Source organism: Lipotes vexillifer, unplaced genomic scaffold (genome assembly GCF_000442215.2).
Source record: "Lipotes vexillifer unplaced genomic scaffold, Lipotes_vexillifer_v1.1 scaffold602, whole genome shotgun sequence".
NCBI classification, from domain to species: Eukaryota; Metazoa; Chordata; class Mammalia; order Artiodactyla; family Lipotidae; genus Lipotes; species Lipotes vexillifer.
In genome coordinates, this window is record NW_006790307.1 from 491,812 (window position 1) to 511,359 (window position 19,548).

Below are 19,548 nucleotides of genomic sequence, written 5' to 3' on the forward strand. Positions count from 1 at the left end.
GCTTATATAAAAAAGAAAATTAAAATATTAAGAAGTTAAACTTCTTTACCTTCTATGATCTTAAAAATGTCTTCTTGTTCCTTCAAATTCTATCTTCAATGATAAGTATAATAAAGAACCTCAAATTTAACTGGCTACAAGCAAGGAAGACCTTAAAACTATATGTGACCTCAGTCATTCAGCATGCTTCTCCTTTTTTCCAAAAAATCAGCCTACAGAATATAATCAGGTATACTCTTTGAGCCTAAATGGAAGCATTTAGTTAATATAAATGGATGAGTAAAAAACTGGTAAATAAAAACTCATCAATATATATCACCTTCCCTTTTTACCAACACAAATGTTGATGCACTATTTTTATCTACTCCCTGTAATCACTTAATCACAGATTATTGGGTTAAGATAAAAATGGATAAAGTAGACTTTATCTCTCACAATGTGATGCAAAGGTGACTTTCTCTGATTCCCAGTTTCATGTTACTCTGTGCTTCAGAATGGTTCACTGTGTTGCTAAGACAACAGGGATGCTGCAACAGAAAACTGGGATTGAAGTCAAGGCACTGTAGCTGCCTCAAAGGATGTCATAAATAGTGTGTTCAAGGCCTTTTTCACAGTGAAATCTGTAACACTTGAATTGGAAGAAAAATATCATCCAACACCCTAGTCTTCCACAGAAGACAATGGCTCACTCAATTACTTGCGTTCTAGAATTAAGAAAACATTGGTATGTGGACTAAAAGTCAGGAAATCATCATTCCACTAACACGTATCTTTCTTAGAATGCTGCACAAATAACTGAGGGAAGCTTGCCCCTAAATTCCAATTTGCCTTTATTCTGATAGAAGCACGTCTGAAGAATATTAGAAGAAAGCAAAAAAGAGATTATGTTGTCAGTTTTTCCTTGACCAAAAATGTACATCTCATCGAAACAAAAGTTTGATCCACATGGTAAATAAATAGGGTAGGTTTGATATTCACTGAGACCTGTGATTGATATTTGCAATCTGAGTTTATGAACAGATGCAAAGAAGTATGGTCTCCTCAATGAACTTTTGATAAAGGCACAGAGAGCTCATCAGCAGAGTGATGTGAGCTGGCTTTGCATCTCCAGGTGTGTCCAAGCAAACGAAACAACTGCAGCAATATTTTCGTTTTAATACTGAAAACATCAAAGGAAGGACAAAGAAAATATAATAGAATGTTTAACTGATTTTGACTATTTTTTTTTTCTGACCTAAAAGAAAAAGAAATGAAAATAGCATTTAACTAAGCTGAAAAGTGTCCTTCACATCATGTACATCCTACTGCACAGAGATAAAATCCATCAAAAATAACCTGAACAGGTGAATGAAGAGGCACAGTCCTCTTAGAGCTAGGACAGGCCTTGTTCAGAATCATCTCCCTCTCTTAAGAAATAATCTGGTGAAAAACAATGCAGAGGCAAAGGCAAGAGTGGAGAATGTTTTCCCAATCTCTGAGGGTTCCTTGCTGAAGAGTCACAGGAGTGACTGGAGTCTGAGTTAACAGTGCAGTTTTCCTTTTTCAAGCAGGAGTCAAAAGGTACTCTTTAATAGTGGAAACTGGGGATTACATTGTGAGGTCAAGACTTGTGCAGGAATTCCTGTCTCCAAGTAAAAGTTTAATCTAGCAAAATCAAATGAAACCCGTAAGACCCTTTTTTAAAACCCTGGTGTTCTAAGCATAAAAAAGAAAATAGAAAAGAACACAGACCACTCTCTTTTTAATATTTTTAAGTAGCATAAATCATAATGGTTTGTATTCTACACTGTACAATTATATACTGTTACTTCCCAAAGAAAATTAAGTTCTATTGGATTTTCTGAAACAGATACTCCTTACAGCTTGACCCTTTAGCCATCGCTACAACACATGGAAAACAATCTATGAGGTTCCAAGTCTTCCGGTTGTGCCTGTTTCTGCTATCGTTGAGGGGGAGCCTCTCAGAGACCTCTCACAGCCCCTTCCATCTCCTGCGCCAGGAAGCAGGCTCTGCAGGTAGATGTGTGCAGATGAGTGCAGCTTCTGTGCTTTGCTTCCCGTAAGCCGACTCCCCTTTAAGAGAACTTGCGCTTCTTCATGGCTTCTGCCTTGACTGCCAGGCTCTTGGCACAGATGGTCAGGACCACAATGAGAACGCCCACCACAAATGTCACCAGGGGCCAGAGGAAGCAATGCAGGAGGACAATCTCATTATGCGTGCGATGCAGGAGCACATCATCTGGTCTGCAAGACAGTGGAGAATAGGAAAGAAAGAGTGGTCAACTGCCTTGGCATGACATAACTCTTCACAGCGCGGAGCTCAACTTGCGCTCTAGCCCAAAGGTCATAACCATCATTGAAAGCAGAGACTTCACGCTGACTATAAATACTGTACTTTGTGCTTCAAATCCATTATGAAAAGTTCTGAGGTCGTGAATCAAGTAATTGATGCATATTAGTTAGAATGTGATTTACATGTAAAATGTCAAAAGTATAGCAATCTCTTACACTATTATTTTCCTCCATTCTAAGTTGCTTAACATAGTCCACTTTCTCACGCATCTTTTAATGTCTGCTGAATCAGTCTAAAAATTGCTTTCGGGTTGGCACTGTCAAACAAACCCAAACCCAAATGATGTTTTGTTTTGTTTTTTACCCCTTTCACCCATTCTGCCCACTTCCCCAACCCTCCACTTCTGGCAACCACCAATGCAATCTCTGTATCTATAAGCCCAGTTGTTTGTTGTTGTTGTCGTTTAAATGTATTTATATATTTATATGTGATTCCACATGTAAGTAAAATCATATGACACATATAAGTGAAATCATATGACATTTGTCTTTCTCTGACTTATTTCACTTAGCATAATACCCTCAAGGTTCATCCATGTTGTCACAAATGGCAAGATTTTGTTCTTTTTTTATGGTTGAATAATATTCCATTATATATATAATATATAATTTATATGTAAAATCACATTTTCTTTAGCCATTCATCCATTGTTGGACACAGGTTGTTGTCATGTCTTGGCTATTGTTAAGTAATGCTGCAATAAACGTGGGTACATATATCTTTTCAAATTAGTGTCTTCATTTTCTTCAGATAAATACCCAGAAGTGAAATTGTTGGATCATATGGTAGTTCTAATTTTAATTTTTTGAGGAAGCTTCATACTGTTTCCATAGTGGCTGCACCAATTTACGTTCCCCGCAACAGTGCACAGAGGTTCCCTTTTCTCCACATCTTCACCAACACTACTTTTGTCTTTTTGATAATAGCCATTCTGACAGGTGTGAGGTTATATCTCATTGCGGTTTTGATTTGCATTTCCCTGATGATTAGTGATGTTGAGCATTTTTTCATGTACCTGCCAAATGATCTTAATTTACAAAAATAGTCAGTTAAAGTCACTATTTGAATTTAGACAGAAAGACCTATGGTGTAGTCTTCAGGTCGACTCAGCTTCACCCTGTGAAGGTTTTTAATAATGAACAGACTAGTGAATGGCTGGATTTAATGCATTTTTCCATGCTTCTGGGTAGGGTTAGCCATCATTTTAAACCACTGGCCACTTTCGTGATATATTTTGCAAAGTCTTAGCAATATATCTCAATCTTATCAATGTGGGGCTTCTATTTGCAATTCCAACATTGGTCTCATTCACGGGAAGTGAAGATGAGATACATTCCACAAGCCATGATCTGTCATCTTTGGCCACTAGAGAGAGATCCTGGGAATTTAGCTTTCATACAAGAGGTTTACATTTTCCAAGATATTTCCATTTCAGCCGCAGGAAAATCTGTTCCATTATGCTAGAGTAGCAATGCTTCCACCAGAAAATAAAATAATGCGGAACAGTCAGTCCAATTGCCCTCAAGAACATCAGAGGCTTTAGAGTATAAGAGCAGTGCATTTAACAGCGGAATGTATTCCTGAGACGCTCTCACTAACCACAGCTCTCATAATTCAAGACCTATTTTCCCAGAAGACTGACAAAGAATGTTGGATATGTCTCTTCTATCTGTAATGCAGCCATCATGTAGCATTAATAAAAACGGTTTTGCAGACTGGCTTTGAAATTACGTAAGCCGTGCCCTTTTTCGTGCATAATATCATTTCAAATCCTGCACATAAAGTGAGATTTTTATTGACATTTGATTTCAATTAAAATTTGAACTAAGTGAATGCAGAGTCACTGTAACAATTAAGCAAAAATCATCCTAGCTTGCAGAAGTTACTCCTTTTTATGAATTCCTATAGCAACACATTGTCTTCAAAACTTGCGCTACCATTAATTTGTGATATATATTAATGTGCGTATCCTTTGCTTCTGTAAGACCCTTGACTTTGTCATTGCCTGTTTATTCTGCACATAGATGGTGCTAAGTAATGGCTTGCTACTGGTGAAGGGGAAACCATCCCAATTGCAGCCTTGTTAGCCATGCAAAAATCTCAACAGACTTCAAGCCTTGAATGTGAAAAAGCAGAGGCCTGGGTCCAAAAATAGTCAGGGCACAATACAGTTCTAGTCATATTTTCCAGTCTTTGAAATCCCACCTGCAGCACTGCCATGGTTCTTTTTCCAGCTACGAGAGCTCACTGCTGTCAGACCCTCTACCTGCATGTGCAAGGGAAGGTGAAAGCTTCTCGGCGTGGCTTTCCTCCCTCCCTTCCTTCTTACTTTTCTTTCCCCTCTCCTCCCCTCCCCTTCTTTCTTGGATTGTTCTACTCCTGCAGAATTGATTTGTACAAAGATGAACTAGATTCTTCATCAGAGGGTGAGAGTGTACAATAATGTGAATGTCCTTAATACCACAGACTATATACTTATATGCGGTTAAAATGGTTTAAAAAAAGGAGGGGGGTTGGCAGAGGGGGACTTGAATTTTTAACACTATTTTAATGAATTTGCATGTGATTTCTATACTAACGTGTTTTACAGCTATTTTTCTAGTAAAATGCTTCAGTGAGCATCTTCTTTTACCTCTCTTCTCCAGTCAGTATTGTTGAAGCTGAATCCTTTACCACAACACAGTAGTCCCTCCCCTTATCGGTGGTTTTGCTTTCCGTGGTTTCAGTTACCTCGAGTCAACTGAGGTCTGAAAATATTAAACGGAAAATTCCAGAAGTAAACAATTCATCAGTTTTAAATTGTGTGCCGTTTTGAGCATCATGATGGAATCTGTTGTCGTCTGCTCCGTCCCACCCAGGATGTGAATCATCCCTTTGTCCAGCGTATCCTGTCTGTTAGTCACGTAGTAGCTGTCATGGTTATCAGATCCAGTGTCATGATATTGCAGTGCTTGTGTTCAAGTCACCCTTATTTTACTTAATATTGACCCCAAAGCACAAGAGTAGTGATCCTGGCAATTCACATATCCTCTTACTGTGCCTAATTTATAAATTAAAGTTTGTCACAGGTATGTATGTATAGGAAAAATCATAGTATATATAGGGTTCGGTACTATTCATGGTTTGAAGCATCCATCCACTGGGGGTCTTGGAACATATCCCCCATCTGCAGAGAAGGGGGCACTACTGTATTGTACAACTGAGCCAGGAAAATAGCCACAGATGAGGGTGGTTGGAACCATTATACATATTTTCTGAAACACAGTTTGAAGAACATTTACTAAAAAAGAATGTGAGTAGAAGGAGGAGAGAAAATAATAACTGGAAAATGATGGACCCAGATATTTGTTTTATCTAGAAACTGCTTAGCATTCCACACTCAAAAAAGCCCTTGGGGCAAAATTCGATTTTAATATTTCAAATGACAAAACAACATCATTCACTTGAGTTAGCCATGTTGAATTTGTAATCGCTTCAAGAGCCTTCTTTGAGGTAAAAATATTATATAAAAGTGTACATGGTTTCTTTAAAAATAACTAGTGTCTGTTTCCATTTCATACGGTTCTAAGATGCCCCACAGTCTCCTTCGATGGGAATGAAGGGTACAGAATATGCCACTTTGGCATAAGGGTTATTTTGAACTGAAGGCAACTGAGAAGCAGCAGCTTCAAAGAGAGCTCTTCACACTTTCCCTATTTGCCTAAAAGCAGGACATACATTTGTAAAGAAAGTTCTCCTCCTTTCTCTTCCTGGAAGGACAGAAGTTAATCACTGGAGACAACTCTATACCCTAACAGCCCGGAGATGGCACCAGAGGGAAAACAAACTTTATTAACTCAGCACTTACCTTCCATTAGTTCCGCATATATTTACCTTCCTACAATAAGCTGCCCTAGAAACTCAAGGTCCTTTTCCTTCGTCTTGTCACTTCTCTAACAATTTACTGCTTTTTTTTTTTTAAAAAAAAAAAAAGATGGCATAAGCCCAAGTTCTAACCACCTCTCTGAGCTGCTCATCACTGAGTGCTCTCATGTGTATGCACAGTGTACATGTTAATAAACTGCTCTGTTTTTCTCTTGTTAATCAGTCTCTTGTCAATCTAATTTACAGGGCCCAGGGCAATGAACCTAAGAGGGGTAGAAGGAAAAACAGTTTTTCCTCCCCTATAGGAAAAACTTATTTCTCTGCAGAGTAATGCTTAAGTCCATCATTCAGTCATAGGATTTACTGAGATAATCTCTAAATTGTCCTTGTGATATAATTAAAATCTGGCTCTTTCAAACTGGGACTTTAGTGCCATAATTGAAGGGAACACCCCACCTCCGCCTCAGCTTCCTGCAATTTTACCAGGCAGATTTCACATGGGTTAGCAAAAATTATTTCCAAAGGGGTTTAGACTTAGAATGCAGTTTTCCATAATTCCATAATGGTCGCACTAAAGAGAAACTTTTAAAAAAAGAACCACTGTTTTCAGCATTTGGCAAACTAGATAAATGGCCTGATGAGATCTGAATAGTATGTATTAAAATCAGGATGGTGATGAGGATGTAGGCAATAAGCAACAAACAAACAAAAAATGATGATTACTTTGTATCTGAGGACTTCAAAGAAGTAAGCAAGAGATTTGTTTGGGGCTGTGTAGAAACACTTTTAAGCCCTGAGGAGGGATGCGTACAAATATCATAAAACAAGAGTAAGTGCTAGGGGTGGGATAGGGAGGGTGGGAGGGAGGGAGACGCAAGAGGGAGGAGATATGGGAACGTATGTATATGTATAACTGATTCACTTTGTTGTAGAGCAGAAGCTAACACACCATTGTAAAACAATTATACCCCAATAAAGATGTTAAAAAAAAAAAAAAAGAGTAAGTGCTGTCTGTGGGTTCCCTTAAAAATACTTTCCTAAGGGTTGGACTTACCCTGAGTTGAGCTTTGAAAGCATATTGTGGACTTCCCTGGTGGCGCAGTGGTTAAGAATCTGCCTGCCAATGCTGGGGACACGGGTTCAAGCCCTGGTCCGGGAAGATCCCACATGCCGCAGAGCAACTAAGCCCATGCACCACAACTACTGAGCCTGCACTCTAGAGCCTGCGAGCCACAACTACTGAGCCCGCGTGCCACAACTACTGAAGCCCGTGCACCTAGAGCCCCTGGTCCACAACAAGAGAAACCACTGCAATGAGAAGCCTGTGCACTGCAACGAAGAGTAGCCCATGCTTGCTGCAACTAGAGAAACCCTGCACACAGCAACGAAGACCCAGCATAGCCAAAAATAAATAAATAAAATAAACAAATTTATTTAAAAAAAGAAAGTATATTGTGATAACAGTAGCCAGTGTTTTTAAGTGCTTACTACCCTCCAGGTACTCTGGTAGAATATTTAATCTCTCTTGATCCTTAAAATAACCCTGTGCTGGAAGAATGTTTGTCATTTTATAATCAAAGGAACTGAGGCAAAGAGAGATTAGTTTTCCCAAGATTACACAACTTAAAATAATGATCTGAAACCCTATGAGTATGATTTTTAAACCTGTACTATTTACTCCTCAGCCAGCTTTTCTCAAATTTGAATCACCTCTGCTGTTTGCTGTAATGCAACCTCCCAGGTTTCAACCCCTAGTTCACTATATCAGAATTGGAGATTGTGGTATCCAGAAATCTGCATTTTTGAGAAGCTCTTGGGTGACTCTAAAACATAATAAAGTTTAGTAAGCACTGTGAAAAATTCAAGTAGTTAAAAAAAATGTGCACTGCATGAAAGTGCCCTGGGATAAGACAGGAGGGCAGCAGGGGGGCTGGTAATGGGAGCAGGGATAGGGGGTGGAAATACAGACCTCAGCGCTAGATTTGCCCGGGGGGGGGGGGGCTTTGTCCTAATTGGTAAAAAGGCACCCCATAGGCTAGCAGCAGACTTAGCTATACCAGATGAGAAGTCAAAGATTTGGTGTGTATCATCCTCAATATAAAAAATAGATTCCCTTTGACTTTGTTTCACCAAAGGAGATTTCTTCTACCTCACAATGCTTGTTCTGATGGCTAACAGGGAGAGGAAATGGCGACCTATTTTTTTTAATGGACTGGAAAATTTCTTATACTCATCTTAACCAGTTCGTGTAAAAATGTGAACTGCATTATAATTTACCAGTATCTCATGATGGTAATTGTACCCATCCAAATACAAGATGATCTCCTTCAAAGATCCTACAGGAAACAGAAATCTTTCTAGATTTATTATCACAGGCACTTCTTATCTGAGCAGAGAAATTTCCTTTTCATGCTAGAAAGTTAAAATTTTGGCCCATCTCTAGCAAGACTATAATGACGTTTTTGTGCCAACCAGACCCCTCATGCTTTGTCTTATTTTCTTCACACATTTCTAATTTATTTCATCTTGCAAAATTCTGTCAATCTTTAGAGCACTCATTAAACGCTTTCAGAACAGACGTGTGTCAATTATGTACATTTACACATCAGGTATACAATAAATACTGGAAACTTTTTTAATTGTCAAGCTTTACCCATATTTCTATGAGAAAGAATATGCTGTATCATTACCAGAAATTGCACTTATGTGTTTTGATGAAATCTCATTTTAAAGTCTATAAATGCCTCGTCATTATCACAATCATAAAATAATTCTGCAGGCATAATACCAGTTCAATATGCCAGGCCTCTGGTATAGCAGCATAGCCAAATGACATAAAAAAGGTAATGATTTCATCCTCTGAACCTTCTGAATAGGTGCTATCTATTCCTGCTCTAAATCTTGTTTATTATTTGTAACATGACCTACTTTTAAAAAGAATCTGAAATAGATAAAAATAAAAACAAAAAACTTAAGGACAATAAAATCCTTAAACTGACGGTAAAGAATAAGTACAATGTAACTAGGATGGGGATAATATAGAAATCCCAGGCTAAGAAAAGCTCCTACCTTAAGCATAAGTGCAACTTACCTCTGAGCATCCCAGTGCCCAAGGGAAAAAAGAACAGAGATGAGTTACACAGCTGCCATATTAAAAAAAGGAAGCATGCCAATTCACCAGATCGAACTTTTTGCTAGGGCTAAACTCGATAAATTAGGTCGTATGTGTTTTTACATAAAGCAATCTGTATAACACATTTAAAGGCCCTTAATAGCAGTTTTACAAAGCTGGTTAATGAAACCATGTGAGGGGTTTTCAAATACTGATTCCAAGGTCTCAATTCTACTGAGGTTTTAAGTAAGTTTTCAGGCAAGGCTGACGATTACTCACATCTGGGAATACCTGACCTAAACAATGCTTTTTATTTTTTTCCCAGCTTTACTGAGCTACAATTGATATACAACAAACTGCATGCACTTAAAGTATACAATTTGATGAGTCTGACACACGTATACACTTGTGAAATCATCATCATAATGAAGACGGTAAACATGTCCATCACCGCAAAAGTTTCTTCGTACTCCCTCTCTGTCACTCATGCCCGCAACCCTACCAACAATGTTTTTTTTTTGTTTTTTTGGGTTTTTTGGCAGTACGCGGGCCTCTCACTGTTGTGGCCTCTCCCGTTGTGGAGCACAGGCTCCGGACATGTAGGTTCAGTGGCCATGGCTCACCGGCCCAGCCACTCCGCAGCATGTGGGATCTTCCCAGACCGGGGCACAAACCCGTGTCCCCTGCATCGGCAGGCAGACTCTCAACCACTGCGCCACCAGGGAAGCCCCCAACAATTCTTTTTTAATATCAAATGTATCAGCACAGTTTTTCACAATAACTGAAGAGCAAATGGTTCAAGACTGAAATCACTGAGGAGCAGTCTCTGTTATTGGTTGAAAGGAGAGTCTTCTGTCAGGTTAGATTCTGACGTGGAAGTGACAAAATGATACCTCACGCAGATAATTTTGTCTTCCTGGAGTCGGGCTTCAGACAGCTCTTGAAAGTTTTCAGCAAGACTCTATGCTACGCACTTTCTAGAAGGAGACTGAATTAAAATGCACCCCATGAAGAAACTCACTTGATCTACTGTCATGGTTTTTAAAAGATTTTTCTTGTAACCGACAGATGCTGAAGATTAGCTGATAAAAACACTGAATTTGGTTTTGGCATAACTGAGCTGTCCTTACTGAGAGTAATTAACTAATGTGTTTGTTTAGTTGCTGTTTGAAGCAATCATAAGAAGTTGCCAAGAGAGGAGAAAAGAATGTTTACCTTCTTATATGATCACAGGAAGGCACCTAACATCTAATCTAGTTATCAAGTTATTTCTATAAATTACAGTAGGAAACAGGGACCGGAACACAGAGACCCTTTGCAGTATTCTTTATGGTGATTTGCTCTATGGTGAGCCCATTTTTGTCCACGTGACTCCAACAATGATATTGTGATAAGGGCTTTTAAAAGCTTGGGAGGTACTCTATCAACATCATGGCTTTGCTCCATAGATGGCACCTATCTGTGGATGAAAGGCTGATTAAAGGTCTATAAATGTTATAAACATCCTTACATTTTCTTAACTATTTTCTCCAATTAGGTGAACTCAGAGTAGTAATGTTTAATTGTATAAGAGTTGTTCCTCAAGCTTGCCTGTTCTTCATGGAGGAAATTAAATCGAGCCCCAAACTTGCAGTTTCCAGAAAGAGAAATTTGCGTTGAGCAAAACTGGCAGGTATGATATTTGCAGCAGTAAAGGGTTAAATTAATTATAAATAAGAAAGATTATACTTTAAGTCCACCCTGATGGAAAGTTCTAAGTCTTGGAAGTGTAGGACAGTATTTCAGAACATGAACTTGAGTTAGACGAACCTGGGTTTAAATATGGGCTTTACAACTTGTTAACTACATGATCTAAAGAAAAGTATTTAATCCCTGAGTCCTAATCTTTCATCTGTAAAATGGGGATAATAATACCTACGTTATAGGGTTCTCCTGAGGAGTAAATGAGATAATGCATGCAAGGTGTGTAGGCAGATGGCTGCCTAATAGTGAGTATTCAATATTCCATAAGGAGTGGTAATGTTGATGACTGTCATTACAAATTTGGGGCGCACAACTCAGAAAATGATTAAAAAATGTTGGCAGTAACATATCTCCTACAAATGTCTTCTTCAGTCTAAGACTGCCAGGCTGAAGTCATAGGAAATTCTTTTGATCAAATTAAAGTTCCTTTTGGTATATAGATATCCTCATTCCCCTCAGCCTCCTTTGCCCCTTGTAGCCATAACAGTGGCTAACAGTGTAAGAGTGTTGAGAAAGAGAACAGGCTTAACAAGCTAATGATTACAGTTGCCCCTGAACAAGTTGGGGGTTAGGGGGACTGGACCGATCTCCACACAGTCAAAAATCTGCATATAACTTTACAGTTAGCCATTCGTATCCCAAGTTCTGCATCCATGGATTCAACCAACCTCAATACTATGGTACCATAGTATTTAACGAAGAAAAGCCCATGTATAAGTGGACCTGTGCAGTTCAAATATGTGTTGTTTAAGGGTCAACTGTACTTTTAATTCTAACATATGCACCTCGGATAGAGACAAGCAAGGGAAAAACATCAATAACACTAGTCCCTTGGCTAGGAACACAAATATCCCCTAAAGTTATCCCAAGCCATCATTTAACAACATTAAATTATTATAGTGGTTGGGCTTATTTAGCAAACATTTTCCTACTGATTAGGATGGTTGTCTCTACAGATGCAGCCCAGACAAGCAGCTGTCTCAACCCAGCTTTTCTAAAGCAGAGGCCTGGGAAAACCATGGCAGCTTTGTGCTCCCAGAGTAAAAAACTTCTTTTAAGTTCTTATCCACACTGTGTAGTAATTATTTTCTATACATCTATCTGCTTCCCCAGCCTGAGTCTAAGAACCCTGAGGTAATGGGCCCATTACGGATAATCCCTGCCTGAGAAAATCTCTCCTGAGTTTTCAGGAAAAAAAGAGGGATTATTGCCAAGACCTGAAAACCAGGAGTATGCTTATGACTTTTTTTGTCTTTAAAAAAGGCAAATCACGTGGAGCGGCTGGGCCCGTGAGCCATGGCCGTTGGGCCTGCTCGTCCGGAGCCTGTGCTCCGCAATGGGAGAGGCCGCAGCAGTGAGAGGCCCACATACGGCAAAAAAAAAAAAAAAAAAAAAAGGCAAATCAATGAATCAATTTTATCCTAGATTCAGCTTGGCATAATTATAAATCCTGTTTTTGTTCCATTAAAAAAAATGGAAAAAAAATTTAAACTATCCAGATAGTCTCTAAGGCAGACCTAAGACTGCATTAAATTTGCATGAAATCCTTTCCTCTTCCACCCACCTCTGTGAGCTGCTCAGGAAGAGTCACCTGTATCCGTGACTGTGACTGTTGGAGAGCATGACTTTCAGCTCCCTGGCGGCATCAAAGAAGAGGAGGATTTTGTAAAGTGGATGACTGTTTTGACCCAGCAATTCCTCTGGGTTTTTCTTAAGAAAAGCTGTTCTTCGGGGTAATTTGGTTTGTGGGTCTCTGAGTTACCAGGTAAGTTACTTATTTCACATAGGGGTGTAAGTGTTTTCTGGGCAAAATGCTTAAATTTAAGGTTTAAACAGAAATAAACTAGAGAAAAGAAGACATCTACATTCTATTTGAGACAGGTTATTCCACAACAGTTCTCACCTTGTGTACCCTACTCAGTTTTTAAAGTGAAAATCTAATACCATTTTAAATCAGTGGGAAAGATGGGTTGTTCAATAAATTGTGTTGGGACAATACTGATCATTTGGGGAAAAAGCATTCGTTCCCCATCTTATTCTTTCCACCAAAGAAAAAAAAGGAAAAAATCCAGATGGATCAGAAACTTAATTTTAAAAAACAAACTGTGAATGTTCTAGAAGAACAACTGAATGTTTAAAAATAACCTTGGGGGTCTTCCCTGGTGGCACAGTGGTTGAGAGTCCGCCTGCCGATGCAGGGGACACGGGTTCTTGCCCCAGTCTGGGAAGATCCCACATGCCGCGGAGCGGCTGGGCCCGTGAGCCATGGCCGTTGAGCCTGCGCGTCCGGAGCCTGTGCTCCGCAAAGGGAGAGGCCACAACAGTGGGAGGCCAGCGTACTGCAAAAAAACCCCAAAAAACAAAAAACCTTGGAATGAGAAAAAAAAAGGTCTTTGTAATGGGGTTTTTTGATATAAGTATGTCCCAAATATTATACTGGACTTACTTATACTAAGAAATTATTCATTGTTTATCAGAAATTAATGTTTAACTGCGTTTCTTGTATTTTAGTTTGCTAAATTTAGCAACCCTAATTTCTAAGACATGAAATGTAGAAACTATTAAGAAAATATGGATGATCCAATTATAGAAATGTATACATTTTTGTATAGCCAAAAAAACCTCCACAAAGACCCATAGGCAAAAATAAAAACAAATAGCTAATATTCATACGAAAAGATACTCAATTCTTTTCTTTAATAAAAGAAGAGCAAGGTAGTGTCAGTAGTCAAGATGGTGGAGTAAGAAGAACCTGAACTCACCTCCTCCCAAAAGAACACCAAAATTACAACTATTTACAGAGCAACAATCTATGAGAACAACTTAAAGACTAGCATAAAAGTTTTTCCATAACTAAAGATACAAAGAAGGAATCATGGGACTTCCCTGGTGGCACAGTGGTTAAGAATTCGCCTGCCAATGCAAGAGACACGGGTTCAATTCCTAGTCCAGGAAGACCCCACATGCCACAGAGCAACTAAGCCCATGGGCCACAACTACTGAGCTTGCGCTCTAGAGCCCATGAGCCACAACTTACTGAGCCCGTGTGCCACAACTGCTGAAGCCCACATGCCTAGAGCCTGTGCTCCGCAACAAAAGAAGCCACTGCAATGAGAAGCCCGCTCACTGCAACGAAGAGTAGCTCATGCTCGCTGCAACTAGAGAAAGCCCACACACAGCAACAAAGACCCAAAGCAGCCAATAAATAAAATTAAAAAGAAAAAAAAGAAGGAACCACAAGATGGGTAGGAGGGATGGAGATGACGTATAGTCAAAATCCTTACCCTCAGGTAGATGACCCACAAACAGGAGGATAATCACAGTTGCAGAGGTTCTTCCCAAAGAGTGAGAGGTCTGAGTACCACATTGAGCTCCCCAGCTTGGGGGTCCTGCACTGAGAAGACAAGCCTCCAGAATGTCTGGCATTGAAGACCAGTGGGACTTGAGTACAGGAGAGTTGGTGCAACACAGGAAACACAGACTCTGTGCTTAAAGGGTGCACATGAAATATCATTTGCTCTGAGTGCCAGCAAAGATGCAGTAATTTGAATGCAGCCTGGGAAAACCCATTTGTTGGTCATGGAGAGCCTCCTGGAGAGGAAGGAGGTAACTGGGACTCCCCCTGGGGACACAGACACTGGCAGGAGCCATTTTGGGGGGTTTGCTCTACCATGAGGACATTGGTGCTGGCAAGTGCCATTCTGGAGTCCTCTCTCTAGCCTATTAGTGCTAGGGGAGTATGTGCCCACCAGCAGGCCAGCACAAGCCCTGGGTCGTCCTGGGCAGGCTAATAGCCATCTTACAAAGGCAGGGTCTGGCAGCCAATTGTGCTGGGGCTAGGCCCACCTACCAGTACATCCACAGTAGTTGGCCTGTCACAACAGAAGGGTGCATGCAGCCCACATAGAGGGCACCCATAGAGTAAATAGCTCCAGTGACAAGAGGGGAGTGTGCTATTGGACCACATAGGATGTCTCTTACATAATACCATTTTTCCAAGATCAGGAAACAACTAACCTACCTAATACATAGACATAAACACAGAGTATTAGGTAAAATGAGGCAACAGAGGAATATGTTCCAAATGCAGGAACAAGACATAACCTCAGAAAAAAAAAAAAAACTTTAAAAAGGGGCAAAAGCAAGCTACCAAATAAAGAGTTAAAGGTAATGATCATGAGATCAATAAACTCAAGAGAAGAATGGATGAACACAGTGAGAATTTTAACAAAGGGTTAGAAAACATAAAGAACCAAACAAAGCTGAAGAATACAATAGCTGAAAGAAAAAATACACTAGAAGGAATCAGCAGTAGATGATACAGAGGAACAGATCAGTGACCTGGAAGACAGAGTAGTAAAAATCACCCAAGCTGAACAGAAAAAAGAAAAAAGGATTTTAAAAAATGAGGATAGTTTAAGGGACTTCTGAGACAACATCAAGCATACTGACATTTGCATTATAGGGGTCCCAGAAGGAGAAGAGAGAGAGAAAGGGGCAGAGCACTTATTTGAAGAAATAATAGCTGAAAACGTCCTTAACCTATAAAAGGAAACAGATACCCAAGTCCAGGAAGCACAGAGAGTCCTGAACAAGATGAATCCAAAGAAGTCCACACTGAGAGACACTGTAATTAAAATGACAAAAAGGCAACTCTCTCACACCATATACAAAAATGAACTTGAAATGTATGAAAGACTTAAATGTAAGACCCGAAACCTTAAAACTCCTAGAAGAAAACATAGGCAGTACACTCTTTGACATCGTCCTTAGCAGTACTTTGTTTGGATATGGCTCCTCAGGCGAGGGAAACCAAAGCAAAACTAAACAAATGGGACTACATCAAACTAAAAAGCTTTTGCACAACAAAACAAAAGACAGCCTACTGAATGGGAGAAGATATTTGTTAATAGTACATCTGACAAGGGGTTAATATCCAAAATATACAAAGAACTCATATAACTCAACATCAAAAGAAAAAACAACCTGATTTAAAAATGGGCAGAGGACCTGAATAGACATTTTTCCAAAGATGACACACAGATGGCCAACAGGCACATGAAAAGATGCTCAATATCACTAATCATCAGGGAAATGCAAACCAAAACCACAACGAGATACGGCCTGGTAAACCCAAGTAAGTATTTCCCTGAGTTCTGTGAGCCACTCCAGCAAATCAGACCTGAGGAGGGGGTCATGAGAACCTCCCATCTGTAGCCAAGTCAGACAGAAATTGTGGGTAACCTACTGCTTGTAGTTGGGATCTGAAGTGGGGTGGGAGCAATCTTATGAGACAAAACACTTAACCTGTGGGCTTGAGCCCTATCTCCAGGTATATAGTGTCAGAATTGAGTTAAATTGTAGGACACCTAGATGGTATCGTGGAGAACTGCTCGGTGTGGGGAAAACCCCACACACATTTGGTTACCAGAAGTGAAGTGTTTTGTTTGAGGAATAAAGGAGACACACAAGAAGGAGACTGAACTGAGATTTTCCATTAACGCCTCAAACCAAGTACATATCCACGTTTCCAAACTTGGAGAATTGAATTTGTCAATCCATAGAACGTAACAACACAGAACTGAAATCTTTAGAAATTTGTGGCAATTTTAAAGCTTAGAATTGAAGAAAGGCTCATAGACATTCATTGTAAAAGATAATTACACTTAATACTATCTACAAATTACTACCAGTATGTTTCCTATTGCTGCTCTAACAAATTTAACAGCTTAAAACAATGCAAATTTATTCTCTTATTGTTCTGCAGGTTAGAAGTCTGAACTCTGATACACTGTGCTAAAATGAAGGTGCTAGTTAGCAGGGTTGTTCCTTATCAGAGGCTGTAGGGGAGAATCTGTTTCCTTGCCTTTTCCAGCTTCTAGAGGTTCTCTGCATTCCTTGGTTCCTGGCCCCTTCTCTGCATCATTCCAGTCTCTTGCTTCCATTGTCACATCTTATGCTTCTCCTCAGATCTACTATCTCCCTCCTTAGACCCATACATTGAGGGCCTACCCAGATAATCCAGGATAAGCCTTTCATCTCAAGATCCTTAAACACATCTGCAAAGTCCCTTTTGCCATACAAGGTAACATAACGTGACAAGGTAAGGTACCAAAAATACATGGCGATTAGGATGTGGACATCTTTGGGAGCCATTATTTAGACAACCACACTGCCACGTGCTGCTATCCTATAATCAGTTCCTTACTAATGCAAGTTTTCTATCCCTTTCCCCAGTCAGTCATTCAGAATTAAATCATCAACAAAAGCAACTAAAAAAAACGAAAAAAAACTAGAAAATAAACTCTTTTCTAATGTCCCAACTTGAGTTATAAAAAATATTTATTTTTTCATTCTTTTTTCAACTTTTGCTCTTTTATGACAAAGGCATTTACATACAAACACACCTGCCTGAAGGTAATACAAAACAGTTCTCTTCCCTTCATCCACACCACTTTCCTACACTGTGCTTTCTCCTACTTAGCGTTCCACCACATCCCCCAATACCCACTGCTCCTAACCACATCATTAACAGAACTCCAAAAATTTTAAAACAATCCTCCATTCTAATCCTCCCTAAGGAACTGTCTCCTTCTTTTCTATAAAATTTCTTTTGTCTTCGTAATACATCTTTGCTATTTCCTTTTCAACTTTACTCCTTATCAAATGTGTCCAAAGATTCTTGATTGTTCTTTACTCCATCTTTCACGAAACGATATGGCACTAGTAATTCTCCATATTAATTTTAACCACAAGCTTACACCACATCATAAATTTGACCTTCCTGAACTGTTTTCCCCTTTACCTTTCCTTCAAAAATCTTTTTAAAACTCTGAATTTAAAAACTGAGGTAGAATTTCTACACAGGGAAATTCAGAGGTAGTAAGTGTATAGTTTGGTAGTGTCATTTTTTTTTTTTTTTTTTTTTTTTTTTTTGGAGTACGCGGGCCTCTGACTGCTGTGTCCTCTCCCCCTGCAGAGCACAGGCTCCAGACGCGCGCAGGCTCAGTGGCCATGGCTCACGGGCCCAGCCGCTCCGCGGCATGTGGGATCCTCCCGGACCGGGGCACGAACCCGTGTCCCCTGCATCGGCAGGCGGACTCTCAACCACTGCGCCACCAGGGAAGCCCTGGTAGTGTCATTTTAATACTGTTGATTTCTCATCCTTTTACCTCTAGTTTATAAAAAAAAAAAAGTTTTATAATTTCTATCCAACCCCTTCTACTATTCACAAATGTGCATGCTTCCATACCATTATTTCTCTAATATTTAATGATTTAATCTCATATTAAATCAGATCTTAACCAGAAATGTGGACGTTTAAGGGTGGGCCATTATGTTCCCAAAGGAAGTCTCTCAAAGCCCATCTTCCACCTCAGCCATGCTAACTCCTGGAGAAACAGCCTCAGAAATTAGAAATGTTGGTTTATGATGCTAATGCTCAAAATGCCCTTTGGCTTTTCAGTTCCTTGGAGGAAATAATTCTTAAACATCAAAAGATGCTTGTTGTGATCTAGCATGTCTGAGAATTCAGTGATGCAAACGGAACTTCCTAACAAGCCAGGGGCTGGGAGGGACAGAAAACAACAGTACTGATTAACCAGGACATCCCAATATTCCCCTTGCTGAGTAAGATAAGATAATGGGGCCCCTGAGACACTTTGTGAAGCCAATAACAAAGCAGAAGGAGAAGCTCTCTTTACAGAAAAGGCTGCAAACACCGAAAAAAATAATCACTGAGAGAAGCTATTAAGTGCCTTTTTCTCAAACTTTCCACAAATGGGGTAGAGGTTCCCCTTTGAAATTAAAGAAGATGGTAGCCACAGGCTTACAGTTGAGCTGGTGTCTTCCAGGTTGTCTAATATCGTGATTCCGAGATCCCATGATTCAAACCTACTCCATTGTTTCAGGTGAAGGAAGACCTGAGATGCACCCAGCATAGTAACTGCACACATAGAAAAGGACTCTTTTGAAAGATCACTTTAATAGCCACATTTTGTATCATTTCCCTAAGCTGAATCATGTTCTCATCCCTCCCTCCAGGCAAAGAGGACATGGAAAAGTAGCAGGAGATATAATCACAGATCACACACTTGCAACGTGGGTGTGAGAAGCCGTTTCCAGGGAGAAGATGACAAACATACTGATGCACCCGAAATATGCATATGAGCAGGGATTCCATTGGGCATTTGTAAGGCTGGCAAGAGCTTCAGAATTTGGTTCTCAAGGAAATGAGGCGGGTAAGGAATCCCCCCAAATGTCAATGTATCTTCTTACCATCTGAACAATGCTAGGCATATTGTATACGGTTGGAATGTGGCATTTAAAGGGAGGTGAAGAAACATTTCCCCCATGATTTTTGATATAAAATCAAGATGACAGGAGTTCCTTAACTAGCAAAATTGAAGGAGGGGCAGAGCAATGAGGGCTCACCCACCCACCCATGGTTCGAATGCAAATGCCCCCCCCCCCCCCA

At 39.8% G+C, this 19,548-nt stretch overlaps 1 protein-coding gene across 1 annotated transcript in view; it reads right to left on the reverse strand.

The window, feature by feature from the left end:
• Positions 1–1,682: 1,682 nt before the first annotated feature.
• KCNMB4 (potassium calcium-activated channel subfamily M regulatory beta subunit 4) overlaps positions 1,683–19,548 on the reverse strand; it is a 67,460-nt gene continuing 49,594 nt past the window's right edge. Inside the window, exon 3 of the mRNA XM_007463542.1 lies at positions 1,683–2,244. Coding sequence (XP_007463604.1) covers positions 2,076–2,244 — 169 coding nt within the window. The 3' untranslated portion in view covers positions 1,683–2,075. The remainder of the gene's footprint in view (positions 2,245–19,548) is intronic.